At 44.6% G+C, this 26242-nt stretch overlaps 1 protein-coding gene across 6 annotated transcripts in view; it reads left to right on the forward strand.

The window, feature by feature from the left end:
* ANKHD1 (ankyrin repeat and KH domain containing 1) overlaps positions 1–26242 on the forward strand; it is a 99952-nt gene that overhangs the window by 68779 nt on the left and 4931 nt on the right. For 2 of the 6 annotated variants that reach the window (XM_066560254.1, XM_066560256.1), the window contains exons 16-34: positions 2028–2173; positions 2305–2416; positions 3170–3315; positions 4772–4914; positions 5710–5923; positions 7149–7324; positions 8127–8289; positions 9388–9483; positions 10143–10259; positions 11247–11421; positions 11727–12180; positions 12613–12687; positions 13445–13591; positions 14996–15106; positions 16601–16750; positions 17050–18665; positions 23381–23560; positions 24660–24914; positions 25864–26039. In XM_066560254.1, the coding sequence (XP_066416351.1) occupies positions 2028–2173; positions 2305–2416; positions 3170–3315; positions 4772–4914; positions 5710–5923; positions 7149–7324; positions 8127–8289; positions 9388–9483; positions 10143–10259; positions 11247–11421; positions 11727–12180; positions 12613–12687; positions 13445–13591; positions 14996–15106; positions 16601–16750; positions 17050–18665; positions 23381–23560; positions 24660–24914; positions 25864–26039 (4652 nt within the window). The remainder of the gene's footprint in view (positions 1–2027; positions 2174–2304; positions 2417–3169; positions 3316–4771; positions 4915–5709; positions 5924–7148; positions 7325–8126; positions 8290–9387; positions 9484–10142; positions 10260–11246; positions 11422–11726; positions 12181–12612; positions 12688–13444; positions 13592–14995; positions 15107–16600; positions 16751–17049; positions 18666–23380; positions 23561–24659; positions 24915–25863; positions 26040–26242) is intronic. The other 4 variants (XM_066560255.1, XM_066560257.1, XM_066560258.1 and 1 more) reach the window with 3 other exon arrangements.

Genomic DNA, 26242 nt, shown 5'->3' on the forward strand with positions numbered 1-26242 from the left:
GTGTTCTCTCTCATGTTTAATGTTATTCCTGTGCACATGAAGTGTGTAGTGCACACTCATATGCTTCAAACACAAGATGAAAATCTAAAGTATGCAAGAAATACTTTGATATTTTCAGTCATGGTTGTGAAATACAGAGAATTTGTGGAACCTGTGACAGCAACACTGAATATATTACTTTAAAACCCTTAAATTGGCTCCAGTGGAGTCCCTCTGCACACCCTGCTCTGCATGCACAGCACATGCATGTGGTTTTATGTGTATCTGTAGTTGCAAGAGCTGAAAAAATTGAGCCAGTGTCTTCCATGAGGAAGGACCAGCTTGATTTAACATAAATCCTTAACAGGCTGATATGGTATTTTGGTAGGAGTAATCTGTAGAAATCCAGTTATTTCAGTGCATTGAGCAAGAAAACAATCATATTGCATTAATTAATGCTCATTTGCTGCTGTGAGTGATAATCCATAGTGAGCTTTTGTATTTGAAACTTTTACTACAAATCTGGTTTGCTCATGGAGGTTGTAACAGGAATTCAGATCTGGTACTTCACTGCCTAAACATGGTGATCACATGTTAATGCTGGGTTTGCCTATGCAAGGAGAAGTGTTTGCTTAGAAAATACAACTGAAAATGGAACTTCCCCAAATTTCAGTGAGCCCTCTGCCATGTTTCCAGGGCCCAGTGGAAGTGACCCACCTTGCTGTGCTTCAGTCTGTGTTTCCTTTGTCAGGCACTGGCAGCCTGGTGGTTTAATGGTCATGTTGGGGCTTTTGCTATGACTTTTCCATCTGCACCATTTTTCTGTGAGTAATTGCTGGTGTGTAATCTGTCAATGAAATGAGGAAGGTTGAGCTGGTTGGCAAAATTTTTTCTCAAGGTCATACACAGGTTTGAGTTCATCCTTCATCTTCCCTTAGCACTTGGACAAAAGCAAAATGCTGCTGCTGCTTGTTTCCTACCTGTAGCTGTTAGTGTTTTCCTTTAGTTGCTTCTTCCAGGAATGCTGCTAAGTACTGTGTGTTTTGGAATAACTAAAGCTCACCAGGTGTTCCAGCTGATGAGGCTACACGATAGAGATATTTGGCAATCCAGCAGTGACAATACTTGTGAAATCCAGCTGCTCTATCAGCAGGGATTACTGAAGCTAAAGCACACACCGAGTCTGTGTAGGTGTGTTACACCTTCCTGGCAGGGAATCCCAGCTGATTACAGGGATCCAGCCTCCACTTGGACTCTCATCAGGTTACAGAGCAGGCAGGAGTTCTGGCCCTGCAGTGGATATCCTCTGCTTGTTGATTTAAAACTAGGTGAAAAAAATCTGATTCTCAATTATTATTTTTTTAAATCGTTGTTTAAAAAAAAAGAAGATAAAGTTGCATTCCTTGTGTCCCTGAGCAATGCTGGATCTTCAGGATGACATCTTTTACAGGCTGTGCATCAATCAGAATAAATTTTAGGGAGCACAGACAGTTTTCAGCTTTCTTATTTTTGTTGACTGCCCCCTCCTGTCTGCTTCCCTTCCACTTTCCTGGGTTGGTTTAACTCTGAGACACAATTAATAGTGTGAGTTGCTGTCAGTCATCTTGCTCTGCAAACTTTCTCTGGAGGCTAAGTGTGCACTAACCTTTATGTGAAAAAATTTGGGATTGCAGAAGAAGACTACATTTTTGAACATTAGGTTTGTGTGTAAGTGATAAATAATTTGCCTGCTTAAACTAAGCATATGATTGAACTCTTTTTAACAGTGAAGGTTACAATTAGAAAAGGGTAACTAATCACCTTCATAATTCACACTTGTAATGCATACAGACTAATTCATAAAATTATTTTCTAACTTATCACAGTTTGGAGATCATGCTTACACTGTTTAACTGCCACAAAGCTGCTTTTTGTTTTTAGGAACATTCAATTTGCTTGCCTTGTTACTATTCTGATATTAGACCACTGCAGTTTTATCGAACTTAATATTTTTCATATAAAATGAGACATTCCAAAGAGTGGATTAATGACCTGGTGTTCATTTTCAGCTGTGAATAGCAGAGTGCCCAGTGGCTCCACCAGCTCCTCGCACACTACCGAGTCCCCGACGCCCGAGCCGTGCCCGCAGGCAGGCAGCAATGTGCCCCCGCAGTCCGTGCTGCCCATGTACCCATCGGTGGACATCGATGCACATGTGAGTAACCCAGCTAAGCTTGGAGTGCACTGGCTTGGAAAAAAAAAAATCTAGTGCTGTTGGAGAAATATTCAAGTGTCTTTATTTTTTATTTCTGAATATCTGCTTCTGTTTCTTTCCTGTGCGTGAAGACTGAAAGCAATCACGACACTGCGCTGACCCTGGCGTGTGCGGGAGGGCACGAGGAGCTCGTGTCTGTGCTGATCGCCCGTGGTGCCAATATTGAACACAGAGACAAGAAGGGTGAGTGAAAGCCAAAACACAATGTGACCATCAACTAAAGCATGAAACAACGAGTTTCAAAACATGAGCTGAATTCTCGCACTTTATGTAGTAACATTGGTCATACAAAGGCAATGAGCTTGTCTGCACCTGAGTGGGATCTTAAGCAGATTTGTGAAATATGAGGCACTTCTGTCTTTACCACTCACCCTCTGCAAATGACCTCAGCAAGGTGGATAGAGGAGCTGATGGGGCAATCAGCCCATCTTGGCTGTCAGAGCTGAGTGGTGGCAGTTGTCAGGTTGGGTATCATTGATTTCAGGAACAGAGTTCAGCAAAATCTCACATCTCTTAGAGCTGAGAGAACAAAACCACCACACCACCTGTGTTGGAGCTCACATTGACCACTGGCAGTCAGCAACACATGCAGGGCAGATGTGGTCACTGGTTGGAGTTTAATTTAACAGTAATTATGCAGAAAGCTGTGACTTCTCCAAGGAGAGGAGTTGGTCAGAACTTAATCCAAACTGATCACTGCAAGCAGTGTTTAAATTTCTTTTGAACAGCCTTTGGCTGGAATCAAAGCCTCAATGCTGGTCAGAAGAGGGTTGGGAAAGGCTCTGAGACTGTGGCACCCAGCACAAAACCCCCAGTCTGAGGAAGAGATATGATCAATAGAAGTCATTGTGAATCAACCCATTTGTGCATTTCTGCTCCTTAATAATACCTGTGAGATACTCAAGGTTGCTTTTTAATACAATCTCATGTTACTAGGTTTTACACCCTTGATTTTGGCTGCAACTGCTGGACATGTTGGTGTTGTGGAAATTCTTCTGGACAAAGGTGGGGATATAGAGGCGCAGTCGGAGCGCACGAAGGATACTCCGCTCTCCTTGGCATGCTCCGGTGGACGCCAGGAGGTACAGACACGTCCTCCAAGGGTTGTTACTTGCAGATAGGGACTTTTTGTACAGTGTTAGGTTTCTTCTGTTGTTGATACTTCTTGCTCTTTTTCTGAAAGGTTTTTCACCTGTTTCAGTGTAGCAAATTTGAGACTTTTTCCTCTTCCAAGAAAGGAAGAAAAAATTTAAGACTTTTTTCTTCTCTTCTTTGCCTATCCCAGTTTTGTTAGTTAATGGTCACAGTCACTTGTGATGATTTGTGGTCTTTCAGTCAGTGTATCCTCACATGGTAGGTACTTCTGTGAGGGAGGCAGATATTTCTTGAATAACTTTATTCACTGAGCACTTCCCTTATCCATCTTCCCTGTTGTCAAACCTGAAACAGCCAGTGCAGTTACACAAGGACAGAAACTGGGATTTTGTGTGGGCAGTACATGGCTTTAGTGATAATGCTGCACAGGGCTGATAAGTGCCAATGCAATGCAGGACACATTGTACCCATCTTTTAAGGATGTTTCAGGGTTCTGTCAGATTTGTGTGTGTGTTATTGTCCAGATAAGATTTGTGAAACCCTTCCTATTTCAGTCATGTGCATAGTACTTTAGAAGATGGCATGGAGATGGCCAAGAGCTCTGTAGTAGATTAACATAAGGATTAAAATAGTTGGCCAAAACTGGAAAGTTTCCATTTTACTTTTGAATTGCAGGTCATTAACAGTAAAAGTGCTTCTCATAAAAAAGGCAAGATCAGCATGGCCTGTAGTAGTATCATTATGTATTAAACAACTGAAGTCTTCTGTTCTTCCTCTTTATTTTTTTTCTTTATGCCAGAATCTACCTCTTATGTTTCTGGCTTAGCAAGGAGCCTTTTTTTCTGGCTTGTTTGGAAATCACCTAGCTAATGTTAATAGTAAATTGAGGCCCACTGGAGTACATCACCAAAATGGTTGAATTTTCTGCCATTTTATTTCTCAACTTCTGATAGAGGAGTCCTTCCTCATCCCTCATTCCATTAACATCAGTCACTCTGATTTTTACCATGGTTTTTCTTTTTCGAAAGTTCATATAATACAGATGGCCAAACTTGGCTCAAGTGTCATTTGAATTTCAAGTTGTGAGATGAGTTTTTCTGAAGGAGATGCTCAAACACTCTGAGACATTATGGGAGTAGGGTAGATCTGCTGTTTGCTAACTTAAGATTCCCAGGAAGAGCTTCACTTTAAAGCCTTGCAGTTTTATTTAGGTAAAACAACCTTTCTGGCTGACAAGTGCTCAGCTGCTGTGGTCATGGGCTGTGGGGGGCTGGACAGAGATAGGGAAAAGTCAAGCACAAGAGGGTGGAGATTTTCCTATGAAATCTTGTCTGTTGACAGAGGAAACTGGTAGCACGCTGGAAAGTCTGTGATAACATCCTCTCACTCCCTGGATAATAGCAAAGGCCACAATGTCTGTTAATGCTTGTCCTGTCTTTTCAGGTTGTTGATTTGCTGTTGGCCCGGGGAGCAAATAAAGAACACAGGAATGTGTCTGATTACACGCCGTTGAGCCTTGCTGCATCTGGTGGCTATGTTAATATCATCAAGATTCTTCTCAATGCTGGGGCAGAAATTAATTCCAGGTAATGTACCATGTGAGCAGCTGAGCTTCAGTGTGGCACAGGCACTCCCTGTTGGCTCCATCCTGAGGCACAGGTTGGAATCTCAGGTGTTTTCAGACCTTCTTACAAGAGTGTTTTTTAGACTGATGACATCTTCTATGTTCATGTTATCCTAGTGCTTTAAAGTCCTTTAACTATCACAAATTTCATCTGACTTATACCTAAATTTTAAGAGATTATAGTTTGCAAACCTATTCTTTCCCTTTTGCACCATTCTGAGGTCTGAAAGTCAAACTATTTCCAAATAGAACTTCATTGAGAAAGCAGCCAAGTGCTCAGGGCAGCTCAGTGTGTTTGGAGATGTCTTTTTGAAGCAGAGAAACAAATTTACACAGCAGTGTCTCTTAAGCCTGCTCTGTATTAGTTTTAAGAAAACTTACACATATTCTAACACTAGATAGAGCAAGAGAACTCTTAACTAGAGAAAGCTAAAGCTGCAGCTGTGCTAGAACCTTTTTTTTCTTTGAAAAAATCAGATGTAGCTTAAGGCTTATGTTTGCTTCAGCCATCAGATTGTCTAACAGCTGAAATGTATTTTCCTGGTTTATAAATTGCAATTGTCTATTGCATATAGTCACTCTGCTGGCTTCTCCTAATCAATTAAAAATGCTGCTATTTTAGGTCAGTGCCTTATTTTGTGTAGATAACATGTTCCTTTCTGACTTACAACAAAATATTTTGTCCCTCTTGGATACACTTATATTTCCCAGAGCTTTTCTTCTGCCGTGGGCACTGCAATTTGTTTCTTTCCCCCAGGACTGGCAGTAAGCTGGGGATTTCTCCTCTGATGTTGGCTGCTATGAATGGCCACGTCCCTGCCGTGAAGCTGCTGCTTGATATGGGCTCTGACATTAACGCCCAAATCGAGACCAACCGCAACACAGCCCTCACCCTGGCCTGCTTCCAGGGCCGGGCAGAGGTGGTCAGCCTGCTGCTGGACAGGAAGGCCAATGTCGAGCACAGGGCAAAGGTAAGTGGGGGACTTGCCTTTCCTTATGGTTTATTGCCTCTGAGTCATCAAGTTTCTTCAAATTTTCCTGTAACTTTGAGCTTCTCTGGGCTCAGAGGAGTTATTACATCAGAGCGCTTAATGTTCTGAAATGAGTGTGGTTTCTTTTAAAAAATAAAAAAAGCATCAATGATGTATTTTTTTTTTTTTTTGCATTAGGGAAAACTGACTGGTCCTTCTGAGTTTATAATGAAACTTAGGTTGACTCTTGTCTAGACTTTTTTCAGGTTTAAACTTGACGTGATACTCAGTAACAGAACAGATACAGATATTTTTACATGCAAGTGAAGTCTAGGCAGGAAGAGAATAGTGTTGCTTGTGATTCTCATATAGAACAGACTTCTTGTCTACAACCAAAGTAGTGCAGTCAAACTTTGTAAAGCTTTTACGTTGCTGTAGAACCCGTGGCTTCAGTACTGTGACCTTCTGTGCCTCTGAAATGCTCCACAGGTCCCATCCTTTGGTGCTCTGGGACAGCTTTGTGTCTCCTGCCATAAAGCAAGCTTAAAGCTTGTGTAGACAGCCAGACTGATTTCCCCAGCACAAAGGAATTTTTGGTAACTCCTAAGGCTGCTGAAATAATTGCTGTGTCTGTCTACCCCGCCTGCTTCTGGAATGACTGTGGCTGGAGAAAAGGGGATATGGATAAAAGCCAGCTCTCAAATGGTCAGTTGGGCATGTTAGCAGCTGGTGTAAGTTTTTTTAACAGTCTGACCTGGCAACTAAGTTGGGCCCAGATCAGTCTCAGTGCCAAGGGAGGCTAGAGAAAAGCTATAAAGCCAGTTTCTGAGTATTTTTGTAGAAACACTTGTGTCTTCATTTGAATCTGTTCTAACCTCTGTTGTAGAGATCTTGTTATAAACTTTGCATTTGCTGTTGAGACAGGTATCTGGTGGTGCTTAGTCAACAGTTTGCTTGGGTTTGTATAAATCAAAGCCCAAGAGTGTTTGGGTTTTGGGTTGGTTTTGTTTGGTTGGTTTGTGTGTGGGTGTTTTGTTTTGTTGTTGGGTTTTTTTTTGGTTGGGTTTTTGGGGTCTTTTTTGAGGAAGAGACTGCTTGAAGTTAGGCTCCTAAACTAAATATAAGCAGCTAAATAAAAACCTGATTTCCCTTTGTAGGAATCATTTATGTCTTATCTGAAGTACGTTGTGCAGATTTCACAGAGTAACTCATTCTCTTTGCACAGACTGGTCTCACACCTCTGATGGAAGCAGCTTCAGGAGGCTATGCAGAGGTTGGAAGGGTTCTCCTTGATAAAGGAGCAGATGTGAATGCCCCACCTGTGCCTTCCTCAAGAGATACGGCTCTAACGATTGCAGCAGATAAGGGTCACTACAAGTTCTGCGAGCTCCTCATTAACAGGTAAATCATTTCTGCTCATTAAGTGTTAAGGGCCAGACTGGGTGGGGCTCTGAGCAACCTGATCTCATGGGTGGCTTCCCTGCCCATGGGATGAGCTTCCCACCCCAGGATGAGCTTTCAGTTCCCTTCCAACCCAAAGCAGTTATAACTAATGATTAGTGGCACATTTGTTCTGTATTCCTCTGTGGCAAGGGTGCTCTTGTTCACATTACCTCGTGCACCTGAGAGCAAAGGGAATGGAAAGTTTTGAAAATAGGGTGTTAAATCTGTTCCCTACTCTGCAGTGTTATCCTGGAATATCTTGCCATTGCAGTGTTAATTAAGCCAAGCAGGCAACTGGGACCAGAGGCAGGCAGACAGTGTCTGGCTTGGACAGCTTGTTTGTGTATGGATCCAGCAACTCCCACGTGAGCATTTCCTCACTGTCACTTGGGGGGGCAAAGCCTGGAAGTAGCCCTTGAGCTTTTCAAGCATAACCCAGTGCTGCTAAAATCTCAAGGGGCTGCTTTGTCCTGTGGGTAGTCACCACACTGATCATTTAAAGGTGGCTGGTTGCATTAGGTGACATGAAATGAGTGTTCATTTCTGTCAGGGAGGTTTCAATATTTCCCTTGTCACTACCCTGCAGATGAAACAGCAAATTTCAGGGACAGAATTTCTCATATCTTGCCATTGTATTTTAGTTATTAAAGTTCTATATCCAGTTGTACTGTGATATTTGTGATAGTCTGTACTCTGTTTTGGGATCTTGCTCTCTGACTTGCACCTTTACTCATGCCATGTCTCTGTGTTTTGCTTTTAGAGGGGCACACATCGATGTTCGCAACAAGAAAGGAAACACGCCGCTGTGGCTGGCAGCCAATGGGGGGCACTACGACGTGGTGCAGCTGCTTGTGCAGGCAGGGGCAGACGTGGATGCTGCAGATAACAGGAAAATCACCCCTCTCATGTCAGCATTCCGCAAGGTAGGGACCAACTTCTTGTACGTTTTCAAAACAGTGCCTCTTGTTTGGTCTTGAGTCTGAATGCTTGGGTTTGGAAGAATCAAATACAACATGGCAAAATTGCCACTTTCATGAAATACCTGCTTCAAAGTCAGTTACTGTACTTCACAAAGATCCAGTTTTTGAGAGCTGAAAAGCTTTGTTCCATAAAAGATGTTAGCTTTATCATTTCCAGTTGTACACTGTGCAAAAACTTTGACTGTTTGAGATTTCTGTATTTCTGCAGTCTGTACTGCTCGTTTCAGTCCTGCTTTGGAGGTGAACACAATACCAATCTGCAATAAGCTGTCCTGATTTCTTTGTGCTTCCCTCATTCTCTTCCTAATATGTTGTGATGGGACACTGTGGTCAGCTCTTCTGTCACTCACTGCCTTTTCTTCTTGGCAGGAAGAGCATTGCTTTGGGATGGTTCCATCAGTTGTGGTGTTGGATGCAAGGAGCATAAGCAGAGGAATTTATTAACTGTAGCTGCTTTGCCTTTAACAAGGGAGCAAATAACTGTGCAGCTTTTTTTTACAAACAAAAATGCTGAGCTTGCCCCTGCTTTGTCACTGCCTTGCTTTCACATAACTTCAGAAGCAACAGTTGGGTGCTTTGTGTGGTTGCACAGTGTACCCTGGGAGCAGAGGAATGTGCTTACCCGGATAACATTCAGGTGGCTCAGTTTTCTGATCTGACTTGGACTGTAATTGAACAGTTTAAGTCAGGTCCATGGGGTGAGTGGCAAGAGAGTGGATTGGGTGACAGATGGTGTCCAAAGAGGGTTGTCTTGTGTCTTGGTTGTTCCTAAAACCATGAAGGTCTGCCTCTGGTTCTTGTATTTCAAGATAAAAAGTAACTTGTGGAAGAGCTTGTCTTTGCCACCTTGAAGCAGAGCAGTGGCTGTGCTGTCAGCACTGAGCAAGCAGGAGCTGCCCTTCTTCCCAAACAGCAGCTTACCAGAAATGTTCTTGTGTATTTTCAGTGTTTTGCATTGAACTGAGAGATATCAAACTTATATTTCAATGATGAATGTTGACAATTGTATACAAAAGATTAGAATTTTCTTTGGTGTTCCAGGGGCATGTGAAAGTAGTTCAGTTCCTGGTGAAAGAAGTGAACCAGTTTCCTTCAGACATTGAGTGCATGCGCTACATCGCCACCATCACGGACAAGGTGAGAGGGACTTGGGGACAGGACCCTGGCCTGAATTTCCAGCAAAAATATCCATGGGGAATTCTTAAGTATTCAAACACTGAATGTACATGTTTGCTCACATACATCTGATTTGGAGATTTGTGCATGTCTGCTTTTAATATAGCACTTAAAAAGTAAATCAGCGTTAGATCCTGTTCTGTGAATAGTTTGTATGTTTATGAATACAGGGGTGTAGCTACATTTCTCTTCACAGAGAAAAACAAGGCACAATTCTTCCCAAGAATATTTCTGGGATTCATATTCTCTGAACTTCAGAGAAAGAATACACAATTCTTATTATTTGCTGTGCTTGTGTTTGTGCAAAAGTAGAATGCAACATGGAGATTGTTTACCTAAAGTCATGGTGTTTTGTTTCCTTGGCCTGTCAGGGCCAAGAGAGTGTGTGCATTTTTGTATAGGGTTGAGTGCTTGGCAGATTCAGTTTTAGGTGTATAGAATAATGTAGTATAATAAAGCAATTAATTAGCTTTCTAATATCTATGGAGTCAGACACATCATTCTCTCTCCTTGTCAGAATCATCACAGCATTGCTGTAGAGGGGACCTAATTTCATTGTAGAGCAAGCCTCACTCCTCAGTTGTTTTTTACAGTGGTAGTAAGACAAGTTTGCATTTCAGGACCTGTTGAAAAAGTGTCACCAGTGTGTGGAGACAATTGTGAAAGCTAAAGACCAGCAGGCTGCAGAAGCCAATAAAAATGCAACTATACTGCTGAAGGAGCTAGACCTGGAAAAAGTGAGTAGATGATTGCTGTCATGTAGCAGTGCTTGAACTGTGTGTGAATCTCTAGGCTGCATTTCCTTTAATGCTTCTTGGGGCAGTCAGTCTTCACGCTCTGGCTATGTCTGTGCTCCTTCCCCTAATGTATCATACAAGTGAGGCACATGCTGAAGGGGGCAAATCAGAACTGATTTCTGCTTCAGCCACTCCATTGTCCTTTTTTGGAAAGCTTGGACTTAGCAATAGTTCCTTAGGCAGTAGCTCTCTGGGATCACCTCAGCACAGAGGATGTGTGAGTAAGGGAGGTCTCCAATCTCATGGTGTATTTCTATGGGTATAAATAATGTCCATAAGCATTTTATGGACTTCTGCTCAGGGGAGTTGAGCAGATAGTGGAGAAAATCCCTTCTCTCTTTGCTGAGAATACTGTAAAATATTCTAAAGTAACACATTCTAGAGTGGGCTCTCTTAATGGAGGTTCTTACAGTTTTTAAAAAGTTGCACATTGGTTTATTAAATTTTCCAGGTTGTGGACTTGTTGAGCACACATCAGTTGCTGCGCACAAACAGTGCAGCAGATGACTGATTCCATATATTTTAAAATAAAAAAAAAAAGGTTCAAATTAGAGCCATTGAGTACTGGCTTTTGAATCAAAGATATGGACATCACACCAAAAATATCACTGAGCTTATTAAATGTTTGAGAAAGGACTGAGAGGATGAGAGATTTTTCTGGTCTTACATTAAAACTGTATTTTTTTAATACTTCTGTTTTGGTTATTACTTTGTTATCATTCCTTAGAAGTTTTGGGACCAGCTAGTCCAGTTATTGCATAAGCTCTGTCCAGTTTCTGTGTAATGATTCAGTATGTGCCAAAGTCATTCTAGTTCATTGTGCTTTCTCCTTTCTCCTTCCCCCCAGATTTCTAGGGAAGATCTGAATTATAAGTATAATTTAGTCTGTGTGAAATGTTTAAATATGGATTCTTTTCTCCTACATAGTCAAGAGAAGAGAGCAGAAAACAAGCTCTTGCAGCCAAAAGAGAGAAAAGAAAGGAAAAGAGAAAGAAGAAGAAAGAGGAACAAAAAAGAAAACAAGAAGAAGATGAAGAAAACAAGCCTAAGGAAACTCTGGAGCTGCAAGAAGATGATGATGAAGAGGAAAATGATGATGAAGGTAAACAAGTGTTTCTAGGAACAATGTAGTTGTAGGGGTGCCACCTTCTAACCATGAAGGTAAAGGAAATCTGAAAGCTGGGCTCTCATATTTGACAGTGCTGCATGGCTGCTGCCTGGCAAAACTCCTTTGCTCATTTTTTCAGCCCCTCCTTTGTTCACAGAAGTCTTTCACTCTTGGAGAATTTACAGCTGAATTTGGTGCTAGGCTGACAGCTCAGCAAGGAACATAACATCAGCTGTGGTGTATTCAGTGATTTCTCTATTTTGTGGGTTCTGATAGAATATAAACTGCTTTTCTTTCAGTGGAGCAAGAAGTTCCCATAGAGCCTCCAAGTGCAACTACTACAACTACAATTGGAATTTCTGCAACTTCAACCACCTTCACAAATGCCTTTGGGAAGAAGAGAGCTAATGTGGTGACTACCCCCAGCACGAACAGAAAAAATAAGAAAAATAAAACAAAAGAGACTCCTCAGAATATGCAGATAATTTTGCCAGATCAGCATATATCTCTAGCACAGCAAAAAGCAGATAAAAATAAAATAAATGGAGAGCCAAGAGGTGGTGGTGCAAGTGGGAACAGTGATTCAGATAACCTGGATAGCACAGACTGCAACAGTGAAAGCAGCAGTGGAGGGAAAAGCCAGGAGCTGAACTTCACCATGGACACGAACTCCTCGGAGCGGCGCTATGCCTCACTGCTCATCCCCTCTCAGGAAGATAAAAACAGCACCTCAGCTTCCAAAACACCAACCAGGTGAGACTGCTCTGCTCCTTCCCTGCTGTTTCACAAGGTTCCACCCATGCCAGTGTCAATGGTCTGTAGCTTAAGCCCTACACAACTGTACCTTCCAGAGCCTAGAGAGACTGAGGCTGCTTTATTTGCAAAGCTGTGTTAAGTTTGTTGAACACAACCTCTTTAAAATCTTGTTAGAACAAGATTTTTTTGGCATTGTTGGCCAGTTTTTAATACTACTTGAGTGAAATGTCCTTTTCTCTCTGCACTTTTTAAGCATCCATGTTGCATTGTTAGTTTTGTTAGAATAGATCTTAAAGTGAATATGCTGAGAATTTAATAAGGAAGTACCAGCTTTACTAATCATCCACACACAGAAGTGGTTTTGTTACCTTTTCATTGTTTTATGGTTTCCTCATTAACTCGTTTGACTTGCAATCTCTTTCTTTGAAGGAGAGAAGAAGATGACTCTGAGCATTTCACCTGCCAGGTTGATGGCCAGTTTGATATAACCTTGTCGAGCCAGAGGTGAGAGTCACAGGAACTCAGGGAATGTAGGGGCCACATGAATGGTTCCAAGGGTCCTTCAGCTGCCTGGGGATGTGCTGATAACTTTTACAGCACCACTTTCTGAAGAGGTCATTGGTCTGAATCAGAAAGCTTAGATCCCATGTGGTTCTGCAGTCTTTGTTTTTACATCTAAGTAATACAAGTCTGATCCCCCATAGTTTTGTTTTCTCTTTCCATTTTCTGCACTAAGGGAGGGGAGAGAGCAGGGAGGTTGATCTGCAGGACACTGGGCTGACAGAGAGGCCAGCTTCAATAAGAACACAGACATTGTGGCATCAAGAAGGGCAGTGAGACAGGGCTGTTGTCAGACTGATTGGGACACTTGTCTGGGAGTGGGAAGAGAGAATATTTTTGTTTTTCCTATTTTTCCCCAGATTCAGGTTAGATGCAGAATAAGTGATTCACCAACCCTTGTGGTTAGAGGGTGTGTGTTTTGGGCTCCCATTAGGAGTGTTAAAAATTGGAATTAGTCTCTGTTCTGTTCTTTGAACATAGATTGTTTCTGCCTTGGACCTTTTATCCAAGGTTTGCTGCAAGAGCCTTGGGGTCCTGTGCAGTTCACTGCAGCAGGACAAGCTAAAAGCATCCTTCTGAGTTCTTGTTAGAGGTGGTTCCTCTGGAAGCAGTTCATGTTACTAGTTTTAAGCTGCAGGAATGTAAACTGTATGCTGTCATTTTATTCTGTAATTTGTAATCAGCACATTTCTGTTCCCAGACTTGATGGTGAAGGTCATTCAAGTTCTTTGTCAAGTACTTATAAGTCTGTTTCCCTGCCTCTGAGCTCTCCAAATGTAAAGCTGAATCTGACCAGTCCAAAAAGAGGCCAGAAAAGAGAAGAAGGCTGGAAAGAAGTGGTTAGAAGGTAAAGACTTTAATATTATGCTTTAAAACTGTCTGTGAGCTTTTTAGCTTGTAAATTATTCTCAAATACAGAATGTCCAGCAAGGTTATATAACTGAAGAATTAACTTACAGGAAAATCTATCCTGCTTGCTCTTGCAGTGCTGGGAAAACCAACTGCAGCCCTAATTTGCAGTAGCTCCTCACTAACTTAATGTGAACATGACATAAACATTGTATTTGGCATCAGAAAATAAAGACAAACTATGACTTTAGTGGAGTAAAGGATGTGGGGGCAAGATAAAAGGGGAAGGGAGCAGAGGTCAGTGAAAAGCCCTACAGCAGATGATTGCCCATGAACTGAAGGCAGAATGGATGTGAGTAGAGGCAAATGATCCCTTCAAGGCCAAAATTCATTGTACTTTGGGCAGTGACCTTGATCACTAATTCAGTGGAAAATTTTGTTACCTGACAGTGAGTGCTTAGAGCTACAGTGAGATTTAAAGTTTTATTGTAAAGCAATCTTTTCTTTTGAAAATGTACTGCGTTTTACTGTATGGCCATTAACACCCCAGTATCTCTAATCTTTATCTTGTCTGCTGCTTGGAACTAGAATGATCATCTGGCTTTGAGGGTTTTTTTTGTTCTTTTTATCAAAAAGGAATACAGCACAAACATACCAATGTTAGATGCTTTGGGTGCTCTTAGGAAACCCTCCTGCTTTTGTGTTCTGCAGTGGCAATGACAAGATGTGCTCATTTTGGAGAATTTTAGGCTATTTGCAAAGAATGTAATTGTATAGAGGGCTTGGTGTATTTGGATTAGTGGAAGCCACAGAGTGTTCTTAATAAGGGTTAAAAAGGCAGTTTAGTATGAAAATTTATGTCTGATCTCTTAGAGCTGGTTTGGTCTCTGCCTTTTGATGTGGTCACCAATGGGGCTCTCTGCAGTGACGTGTGGGTGTGTGGTGGCAGCCTGGTCCCCACCTGGGGAGTGGTGCAGGCAGGAACCCCTCAGACAGCCCTGACCCTCTCTGACCTGGGGCTGACTCCTGCTCTCCTGGGGCTCTCGAGTCTCCTTGGCTCAGCCCAAATGTTCACATGGGTGTTGCCTGCTCTTGAGTTGGCCTTGGCAGTGTTCTAGACATGCATCCAGAACCTGCTCTCTTTCCTGAGGAATGCCCTAAGGAACATCCCATTCAGGGTTCTGCACTGGTGTTTGCTGTGCCCTTACTGATGGAAGCATGTCCTGCCAAAGAGCATTGTTGGTGACTGTGGATGTGTGGGTGCAGTGCCCAGGAGCTCCTCCTGCTAAAGCCTCTCCTGGTCTCAACAAGAATTCTTCTTCCCTCTCCCTGTGAGTGACCCCCAGCTAGAAGGGATGTCTATCAAAGTAACCAATTCAAACATCCCTTCTGCCCCTGACAGGCAAGTGGGCAGAGTTTTGAAAGACCCTCCCCCCAGCAACACTCTGCAGCCAACACCAATTGAGCAATTTCAGCTGCAGAGAGGAGGGCGCTGCTGCTCCGGAGCAAAAAGGTACTTTGGGGACACTTAGAGAAGTGAAAACCATCAGCCTTGGGAGGGAGAGAGGGAGGGAAACAGCTGTGGATGATGGGTGGGAGGGACTGGACACTGGGGTGGGCTCTTCTGAAAGAGAAATGCCTCCTTGAGTGGCTGTCAGAGGTCCCCAGTGGGCTGGGGTGGAAGCAGACCAAGGTGCAGTCAGGAGCCCTGTGAGCAGTACAGGTGATCTTGAAACTTGGGTGAGCAAGGAGCTCTGGTTTGGGAAGGGAGTAACTGTGATGTCTGTCTTGAGAAGGGAGCCTTGGAAGTGGAGGTGGAGAAGAAAACCCAAAGCATGAAACAGCCTTGGGATAGAGCTGGTGCATGCACTGGGGGTTCTGGGGATGGGCAGGGTTGGAGTGTGCTGTCCTGGCAGGAATGGGGGAAAGAAAAAACACCTTGGCAACATGAGGTGTTGCTTTAGAACATTTCCGTGTGTTTAGATGTTTCAACAAGTTTCCTCTAAGTCCTGTTAAGTAACAAACAATTTCTTGAGAATCAAGTTACTTCCAAGTTTCCAAGGCTGGAATAGCTAGGTGAAGCTGGCAGCCTTTCCACAGGGTGGTGGGGACCTGTGAGTGCTGTGATTTCTGAAACTCCTTTGAATCCCCTCTGATTGTCCAGCATTGAGCCAGTGCACATCAGTAGCAAGCCTGAAAGCAGCTTATGGGTGCAAGAGGTCCAACAAACCTTAAGGTCTGGGGACAGTGGCGGTCCAGAGACCTCAGCTGAGGTCTGTGTGCATGCAGAGCTTGTGTTCAGACACTTCCAAAAACTGTGTGCTTGCTCTGACCCACCAGTACTGTGTGAATCAGGAAAACCCTGGACTGACTGACCTTGGTGGCAGCATTGTGGCCTGACAGTGAGCCTGGTTCTGCAAGTCATGCTGCCATCACAGGGGCTGCCAGCAGCTCCCTAAATCACAGCACTGCACCCCTTCACCTGCTTTCACCCACCATTGTTTATTGGTGACACTGCACCTCCAGATCTTGAGGTCTGAAAGAGGTGGATACCAAAAGGTTGTGGATGCAGGTGGTACCACAAATCTGATCACTGGAAAGTCATCTTCTCCTTGCTATAAACAGTCCAAGTAGCCAAGCCATGGGCTTTTATATTTGAAACAGTGCTGCTTGTCTAAATTCAGGTTGATAAGCTGAGGATTTGTCTCACTTTGGAGAGGTACCCAAGCTAAGATAAAATCCAGAAAGGATTCTGAAGTAGTGTGAGGCTCATATATCTGTGTTACAACAGTGGTGGAATAAATGCTACTGGAGAATCCTTGTCAGGTACTGAGGATGCTGAGTAATTTGAGTGGGGGACTTTGAGAGAGGCTCCAAGGGGTGAAGAAAGGATCAGCAGTAAACCACTTACTGCCCTTAAGAATATCACTTCAGCCACTGTCAGAGGGGTTTTGTCTGTCTTTGAAGTTTGAATGCATTTCACAGATTTCTGATCTTTGTGATATAGGTCAAAGAAATTATCAGTCCCAGCTTCTGTCGTATCTAGAATAATGGGAAGAGGTGGGTGCAACATCACAGCAATTCAAGATGTCACTGGTGCCCACATTGATGTGGATAAGCAAAAAGATAAGAATGGAGAGAGAATGATCACTATAAGGTACAGTATCTCAAAATGAAAGTCTTGAGTTACTCCACTGTTTCATTTACTGCAAAGCTTGTTTGCTTTCTAAGGCAGGATGTATTTAGCTTCTTTGTTCTACAATAGCACATACATTCCTGCTGCCAAGATATGCTGACAGTCGACTTCAAAGATAATCCTTAAGCTACACAGAAGAAATAACTTACTGCATTAAACTTACAATAGAGTTACAGATCAGAATAAGGGTGAAGCTACAGAATGTTGCACAAAGTGGGGTTTCCTTTTGCAGAAGATAAATCTGTTTGTGTTTAACCTAGGGGTGGTACAGAGTCCACGCGATACGCAGTGCAACTCATCAATGCCCTTATTCAAGATCCTGCCAAGGAACTGGAAGACTTGATTCCTAAAACTCATATAAGAACCCCTGCTTCGAGTAGCAAATCAATCCATGCAAACTTTTCATCTGGAGTCAGCACTGCGACTGCTTCCAACAAGAACTCCTTTCCTCTGGGAGCACCACCGCTGGTCACGTCGCAGTCATCAACACTGTCGACTTTCCAGCCTCCTAACAAATTAAACAAGAATGTCCCAGCCAACGTGCGCTCGTCTTTTCCGGTGTCTCTTCCTCTTGCTTATTCTCACCCTCATTTTGCCTTGCTGGCTGCCCAAACTATGCAACAGATCCGGCACCCTCGCTTACCTATGGCCCAATTTGGAGGAACCTTTTCACCTTCACCGAACACTTGGGGACCATTCCCAGTGAGACCAGTTAACCCTGGCAGCACGAACAGCTCTCCAAAGCATAATAGCTCGAGTCGTGTGGGTAGTCAGAATGGCAACGTTCTGCAGACGGAGTCTCCTGGGTTAGCCACGTCCACTTGTCCCGTTACCGCCTCGTCTGCAGCTGCTTCCACGCAGCCTCTGTGTGTGACCAGTAACAGGACTCCCTCCTCGGTCAGGAAGCAGCTCTTTGCCTGCGTCCCCAAGACGAGCGCTGCAGCAACGGCCATCTCAACTGTGACGAGCACCTGTAGCACTCTGCCCTCAGCTTCCTCTGCCCCCCCAAACAACGGGCAAGTGCCCACAGCGTTTCTGCCATCTACTGCTCCGCAAGCGCAGCATTCTGCCCTGAAGGCAGACTCCTTCTCGGCTGTCTCTGCACCCAAGGAGAAGGTGCCCACCCCCGAGCAGCCTCCGACCAGCGCGTGCCCGCCGGTTTCAGTCTCCAGCAGTTGCAGCGTGTCAGCCAGCAGCGGCTCCGCGGGCACCGAAACGCGCCCGGCCGGCAGCCCCGCGCCGCCCAGCAGCGCGCAGGATGAGCCTCTGCCAACCAGCATGGCCGAGATCAGCCCTTCCATGTCGATGCCTTTTTCATCCAGCTCAGAAACTGCTCCTTTAAGCTTAGCGTCGCCCAGGTCAGTTGTTGCAGATAATCAGGACAACAGTAACTTACCTCAAGTAGCTGTACCAGCACCTCGAGTTACTCACAGGATGCAGTCCAGAGGTTCTTTCTATTCAGTGGTACCAAATGCAAACCTCCATCAAGATCCTCAGTCTATTTTTGTTACGAATCAAGTTCCTTTAACACCTTCTCAAGGTCCACCTGCTGCAGTGCAGCTTTCGTCAGCCATGAACGTTATGAACGGTTCTCAGATGCACATTAACCCAGCAAACAAATCATTGCCTCCTGCCTTTGGGCCAGCAACGCTCTTCAATCACTTTAGTAGTCTTTTTGATAGCAACCAGGTGCCAGCTAACCAAGCATGGGGAGACTGTCCACTCTCTACCCGAGCAGCAGCTGACCCATCTTTCACTGTTCAGTCTACCTTTCTGAATAACTCTGTGCTAGGACATGTGGAAAACGTTCATCCCGACAACTCCAAGGCTCCTGGTTTCAGGCCACCTTCCCAGCGGGTTTCAACTAGTCCTGTAGGTAAGTCATTAAGATCATGTTCTGGACAAAATCATGTCTTCAGCCATTGCACTTTGATCATCATACTGATGGAGAAATAGTCTACAGATGACAGCTGGAGAATGCTCATGCAATGAGCATGGCCTGTTTTTACCAAGTGCTCTTTAAAATGCTGATGATTTTTTTTTTCTTCAGCTCTTCTAGGCTGTGAGGAGTTGGGAAGATTGCAGATGTTGCATTACTTGTCCTCTGTGTGAGACAGGAATGCTCCCACCTGCTTGTAGGGTAGCATCAATTATGGGTTTTGGGTTGGAATGGAGCAGTGTGGGGTGACACCAAACCTGAGGACTCCTGGAGGTTCCAGCTGCAGCAGTGACTGCATGCAGGTGCTCCATACTGTATGTGAGACTCCAGCTTGACTCAGTGAGGGGAAACTCTCTCTGCCTTTTGGTTCTTGATATGGCTCTGGGATTTTAATAAGCTTACTTTGTGGAGCTTATTCGTGTGCTACTGTGTGGGGTGTTTTGTTCAGAGGTTCAGTATAGCAGTACTAGCACATCTGGATTTATTTGAAGTGGGTTATGAGCATTGGACATTGAGCTCCCTGCCCTTGCTGTGCTCTGCCTGCAGGATTTTTATCTTCTCAGTGTTCAAACTATGTTGCAGACAACCAACTGCACCCATTAGGGTGAAGGGACCCTCTTCTGTGCCACCCCTTTGTGTTTGCCATGGGGGCTCTGGGGTGCCCTGGAACCTGGGTATGTGCAGTTATCCTTGCCCACACAGTGGGTGTTGGGTGTTTGGGCTAAAGCTTCAGGACTTAAATGCTCGTCTGGGACAAGTCAAGTAGTTTGACTTTCAGATTAAAGGAGAAGGGAGCATTTGGAAGATGTGATGGTAAGGAAAGCAGATTTTCAGCATTCCCTTTCCTCTCAGTTGCTTGATAGATGTGCAGTACTTCTGCAAACCAGAACACTTCTCTCTCACTGCCTTTAACCACAAAACTGGGATGTTTGCCATGACTGTACTTTTCTCAGTTGTTGAATTCGGGTTGTACTGCTCTGCCAAGCAAGGGCACACCTAGAGCTCTGTGCCACATCCAGCCTCAGTGCAGTGAGCAGAATTAGATGTGTCACATGAAGTAACTGGACCTTGTTCATGTGAGACTGTCAATAAAGAGCTGCCAGACCCCCAGCAGGCTCTAGAACCACTTGACAGTGGCTCAGCTTTTCCTCTGCAGTGCTCTGAGCTGGGGCTGGCTGTTGCTGAAATAGTTCCTGGGAAACTTGTGGCAAATGGGATCTGCTGATTCCCCTGATGATGGCATCCTGCATGTGCAAACATGGGTGACTGGGACTTGCCACAGCAACAAAGTATTTTGCTGTTCCCTTATGTTTTTAATGGGGGAAAATTTGTATTTCTACTTTATATATCCTTTTATACTTTATATATCCTTAAGTGACTGTAAGTATTTAAAAAACAGTGTAAATCTGTTTCTGCCATTAGAAGGGTTGGGTAGATAGCCAAGGAAAACTCATACAGTTGACTTTGGGAGAGATATGTGTGAAGTTCTCAACTGAAGCTCAAAAATATTTGGACAGAACACACTTTTCCTGAGTTGAGATTTGATTAGGATATTGCAAAGTGAAGAAAACCTATAAATAGGGAGTGTGCTGCTAAAATTGTGTTGGGCATGAGGTACTAGTCAGGTCCTTAGTTGATTCATTTAATGTCATTTTACTTCCTGCTGTTTCTGATCACCTTTGTTTCAGAATCTCGATGTCCCAGGAGCAGGGGGGTTAAGGGAGCTTGAGGATGTTTGGAAGGTGTGATAGAGAGCAAAGGAGTGATCAGGACTTCTCTGTTGCCTTCCCTCAGAGCTAAGCGTGGTCTGCCCACCCCTCTCATTCTCCAGCTTGTCCCAGGGGAATGGACCTTGCCCTTGGCTCAGCCCCTGGGCTTGGCAGAGCTGGGCACTCCCATGGCTGTTTGCACAGGGCTTGGTGACAGGGTGATCGTGAGGTTTAGAGAAGGGGGACAAGGGCTGGGGTCACTGCTCATGCTCTGGCCAGTAGCAGCACAGTGGGCAGGGAGCAGCCAGGGCCTGGCCTGGCAATTCTGGGTGGTCTCAGGGGTTGGGAACAGCCTCAGAGCAGGTGGACACCCATCCTCTGGTCCCAGCTGGGGGAGGGACACCTGAGGGAGCACAGGTTTGCATTTTGTGCCTCTCTTACACAGTAGGCCTATGGGAAATTTTTCCACAAATCAACATTTCTAAGGGATCACCTCTAAACTGATTTGGTGAAGTTTTAATATAGTTTAATAAATCTAAGCCAGCTTTTTCTTAACAAGTTCTCAGCTCAGGGTGGAGTTCAGGTAGTCAGCTTTTCCTGTTCATGGGTGAGCTCAGCTGCAGCTTGAGTTTTCTCTGATTCACCAGTTCCTGTGAGGCACAGGTGTCTCTGCAGATCTCACTGGCTGTGGATCCATTCTGGAAATGGCCTGTTTGTCTCACTCTCTTGTCCTGGCAGTTTGTGTTACTTCTGTCCTCTGCATGTTAAGGAGTTTGAGACCTTGCTTCTTAAAAGGGGTCACAAACTTGAAATATGCCAGCTTAGGAAGCAGCACATGAGTATGGAACTGCATGAAATGGTTGGACTCTGTTTCACAGAGTGACCAAGTGTTGTGGCCCTTTCTCTAAATATGCAGGTAACATTGCAGTAACCAACATCTACCTGGGGTCTTTGATAAACTGAATTTTGAGCAGAGTTTGTGTGAGATCAATACACTCCTCTCAAAAGCTCAGTTATGCATTCAGAGCACAATGAGGAGTTTGAGTTCGTAGCCCAGGTAAGTGCAGAGTATGGTATTGCAGAAGATTTTAGTATTAGAAAACCTGGGGTTTTTTTGTAAGTACACAAATAGGAAGCTTGTTACTGCAGTCAGGATTTGGTAAGTTACTGTTCAGAATAACCATTTTTAATATTGAGCAAAGATTTTCATCCACTTTTATGAAAGACAAGATAAAGTTAAAAAGTCTTCTTTGTGACCTGACTCCTGGATGTGTGCATCTCTGGCTGTCACACTCCCTTCAGCCCATGGAGCATATCCAGCAGTGCTGAAGTGGTCCTGACTGTCCAGTCACTGCATTTTACAAGCTGTGTACCCAAAAGCTGTGTACCCATCAGCCTCCTGAGCCATCAGAAGACAGCAGAGCATCCCTCTCCTTCAGGAGAGCTGCTTTTGTCCCAGTCCCTGCCTTGTTCTCTGTCTGGGAACCCAGCAGCACCCAGGGTGGCAGCAGCTCTGTTGCCCTTCTGTCTGGGGCAGATCTTGTGTGGTTTGCCAGCCAGCTGGCAGTTTGTGGTTTGGTGTGTGGTGGAATCAATGCCCAGGGGGGTTTTGGCTGCCAGGTTTGTGGACAGAGGGGTGCCCAGAATGTCCAGGGAGGGCCCTGGGCTGCAGGCACCACTGTCAGCTCAGACCTGAGCTCTGTGCTGGAGCCAAGCTGCAACTGCAGACAAACCCAGCTCAGCCACACTGCAGCCACAGGCACTGGCATCCTCCTCAGAGCATGGAGTTTGTGCTGTGGCAAACCCAGGAAGACCCAGGTGTCCTCCCATGCTGTCTCCCCTCAGCTAAGCAGCCCATGTTCCAGCAGCAGGGGGATGTGTTTCTCCTTGGCTGTAAGGGAGACTTCTCAATTTAACCTTTGGGCTAGTGAGAAAAATACTTCCTTTAACTCCAACAAATCATTTCTGTCCATGTGAGCAGGTTGGATCTGGCACTTCTGGAAGGAGTAAATCAGGTTGACTTGGTTGATAATACTGGGGGAAAAGACCTGGCTTTCAGGAACTGTCCAGGCACTGAAAGGTGCCCCTCTAGTTTCTGACCTAAGGTACTGCCTGGCAGCACTGCTGTTTGTGGTGGGGTGTGTGTAGAGAAAACCTTCAACCTCACTCTGCAGCAACATAGGCTGGTCCTGGTTGTGGTCATTTTGAAATGTTTAAATGGTTTTGAAACTAATCTTGTTTAATAGGCCCTTGAAACTAAACCCTAAACTCAGGTGAACATATGGCCATGCCCATTTCTGCTTTCAGGTAATAACGTGTGATAAGAGCTTTTACAACATTTTGGAAAAGTACTTAAAAGCTTTGGCTTATAAAAAAACTGTAATTCACCCTTGCTAGTAATTTTTGTGGGACTTTGAGCTCTTTCTCCAGGTCTCTCTTCCTCTCACATGTCCCTGGAGGAAGCAACCCCCTCCCCTGTGGTGCTGTGCCACGCCAGCCCTGTCTCTGTGGCCACAGCGTGCTCTGACTGATCTCTACATGAAGGTGCCTATGGGATGGCAAAGCCCATCCTGCACAGAACTGTTTCCCTGGTGCTGGATTCCCCTGGGACTTTCACAGAGCCCTGGATCCCTGTTGCATTTGTGTGGCTTTTTGTAAGCAAAGATCATGGCCACTCCCAGCTTTCCTGCTCTGCCCTCCCTGCTAAGATCATTTTCTTTCAGTGACCAAAGGGATGGCTGTTTTTGTTAAAGCTTGAGGCCAAACCAGAGAGCCTCCAGAAATGCCTCTGCGGTTTCTAAGGGAGAATCATGCACCTTACCATGTGCAGATGCCCCCAATGGTGATGAGATGCTTTAATTATATTTGGAGCACTAGCTTTCTCTGGTGCTTTGAAGCAGGTTCCCGAAGAGAGATATTTAATCAAATTTATGTTTATTTCAGGCTTACCCTCTCTAGATCCATCCAACAGCTCTACAACTTCTTCTTCAGGTCCTTTGACAGGCTTTTCAGCAAACATACAAGGAGCACGGGTTTACCTTCAAGGGCCAGCGCCTGTTGGGACTCCCAGCTTTAACAGACAGCATTTTTCACCACATCCTTGGACAAGCGCAACAAATTCATGTAGGAACTTCATGGGTCTGTCTTAGTTAACTATAAATTCATAGCTATTGTCTTTAGTAGATTTCTAACTTGAGGGGAACTTACCCAGTAATGCACAAAATGCTTTCCAATTGCTTTTAGCAGCTGTGAGGATGGTGTGCAAATCCCAAGCTGTGCTATTTTGTGGGGTTTTTCTCATGCCACTAGTTCTGGTAGCATTACTAAAGGTGTATTTGGGCAGAAAAATGAGTCATTGTAGGCTCTTGAGAGGAGAGAGCAATGAAGCTGTGGGGGAGTGGAGGTGATTACACCAAGCTAAAGATGCCCCTCTAAGTAGTATGAATGCAACATTAGGTGAAAATGTCATGTTAGCCATGGTTTGAAGTTATACTTGCCTTTCTTTTTTTCTTTTTTTCTTTTTTCTGTTTTTTTTTTAATTGGGATCTGTAATTATACTTAAAATGTTCCAAAATCTCTAAGCATCATCCAAGGTAACAGTGGGTTTTCCTCCTAATGGAAAGAACATGGAAGTAGCTTTCCGGAAAATATGGGGTTTTGATTCAGAGACTTAGCTGAAGAGGTTTTTCATGTCACTGCATGCAACTTCATTGCCACTCTGAGTTTAAGAACCAAAATGTTTAAATGAGTGCTCAAAGGAAGTTGGATTTCCCAAGGAGAGTCAGTGACACTTCTGAAGTTGGCGGGACTTTATGCTCTTGGGTCACACCTGTGGCTTTGGGAAGCTGTCTGATTTCTCTTCTGCTGGAACTGGTGGATACCAAAACCAGGCTGCTTAGATATTTATGGTATTTTGGCTGATGTTTTCACCTCTTCCTGAAACTCTTCCATGTTTCTTACTCTTTCTTGTAATTCACTTAGATACACCGCTATGTCATGAGAATATCATGATTCTGATGGCTGAAAGCATTTGTGTTATAATGTGGATTTTAGAATTCAAATAATTCTTAGACAGAATTTCTGTGAAAAACCTGAATACTTGCCAAAAAAAGCCTTTAAAACATTTTATCATTTACTCTGAGATAATATCGGGGAAATAAGTGGGCTGGCATTTACACTTGCTACTTTGTATGTAATTAAGCAAGAGAAATACTCTCTTCAGCAGGTGAATCTCCTATCCCATCAGTTTCCTCAGGATCATCTTCGCCCCTCTCAGCTGCTTCTGCCCCTGCTAACTTGGGCCAGCCAAAATCGGGTAACACCAACCCTGACAGGAAGGTGCCGCCTCCCATCGGGACCGAGAGGTTGGCCAGGATCCGCCAGGGCGGCTCCGTCACCCCCACGCCCCTGGGCACCAACTTCACCGCGCCCGTGGGCCACAGCGGCATCTGGTCCTTCGGCGTCAACAGCGTGTCTGGTGAGTGTGCTGCACACACGCCGCAGGGCTCTCGGAGGGATGTGTCTGGAAGGAGGGTTGGACAGGAGGAGTAAAGCTCCACGGTCTGTACTCCCATGGAGAATGTCCAAGGGGAGAGCTGGTGGCAGTGGTGGGAGAGCACAGGCCAATGGAGATGCTGTGGTTTGCCCTCGTGGTGCTGGTGGTTCTCACTCGCCTGGATCAAGGCACTTGTGAGCCTGAAATGGTGCAGAGATCTCATACAGAGTCCTCTGAATGATCCAGAGCTCAGAGTAAACAGTTTCTATCTGTTCAGGGGGCTGTTGCTAGGCCTGACTGTTGGCTCTCTCTGTCCAGGTCTCTCTCTTGTTTTCCACTCAAATTTTACAGTGTCAGCTGAGGTGCAGCTGATGCACCCAGGGACACAGAGCTGTGGATGCTGGTTTTTGCACTGATTTCCTCATGACTCTTGAACAGTATGGGATAACTTCTGTTCCAGGCAGCCTTGGTTCCCAAAGAATGACTTTGAAACAGCTGAAGTTTTACGTTCAGTTTCCTGGTAGTTGGATTTTGTGGAAAGGAGGAGGTGCAGCATTTGAGGTGTAGAGTGTTTCCATTGGTAACTTTCAATACAAACGTTTGAGTCCTGCATTTGTTATATGCTTCAGTGAAGCCCTCCACACTTTGGTTAACTCATGTCTCAGCATTGCTGTGTGTTTTTAAGAAAAGCTTGTATGTGCTTACAGGTAGTGTTGGGAGCTCTGTTGGATTTTAGCCATTTTGCAGTGGACATGTGGAACTCACAGTTCGTGGTAGTCCCCATTTTCTCCACCCTTGTCTGGATACCTGAGATCCCTCTGTGGCTGTGTGTTTTCAGGGTGCCTTTGGGTGGCCTTAGGTGTGTGCAGCTGCTGAATTCTGCTCGAGTGTCTGCAGTGAGTTTCATCAGCCGTTTTTCATCTCTTTGCAGAAGGCTTGTCGGGTTGGTCTCAGCCTGTCATGGGAAGTCATCCAATGCATCAGCAGCTGTCAGACCCGGGCACGTTTTCTCAGCATCAGCCAATGGAGAGAGATGATTCTGGAATAGTGGCTCCCTCGAATATTTTCCACCAACCTATGCCAAATAGTTTTGTGGATTTTTCTAAAGTAAGTTACAGAGAGTTGGATTTATGAAATGGCCAGGGCCTGGCTTTATTGCATCTCTTGTTCTGCCTGTTCACCCTGTGTGTGTGTGCCTCTGCTGCCATTGCTTGTTACCCCAGTCCTGAACCTTCTTTTATCCCAGAACTGACCAGAAAAGGTGCCCAAGCCTGGAGGCAGGTCTAAACAAAGCCAGAGTTTGTAGGTTG

This window comes from Molothrus aeneus, chromosome 15, assembly GCF_037042795.1.
Source record: "Molothrus aeneus isolate 106 chromosome 15, BPBGC_Maene_1.0, whole genome shotgun sequence".
NCBI classification, from domain to species: Eukaryota; Metazoa; Chordata; class Aves; order Passeriformes; family Icteridae; genus Molothrus; species Molothrus aeneus.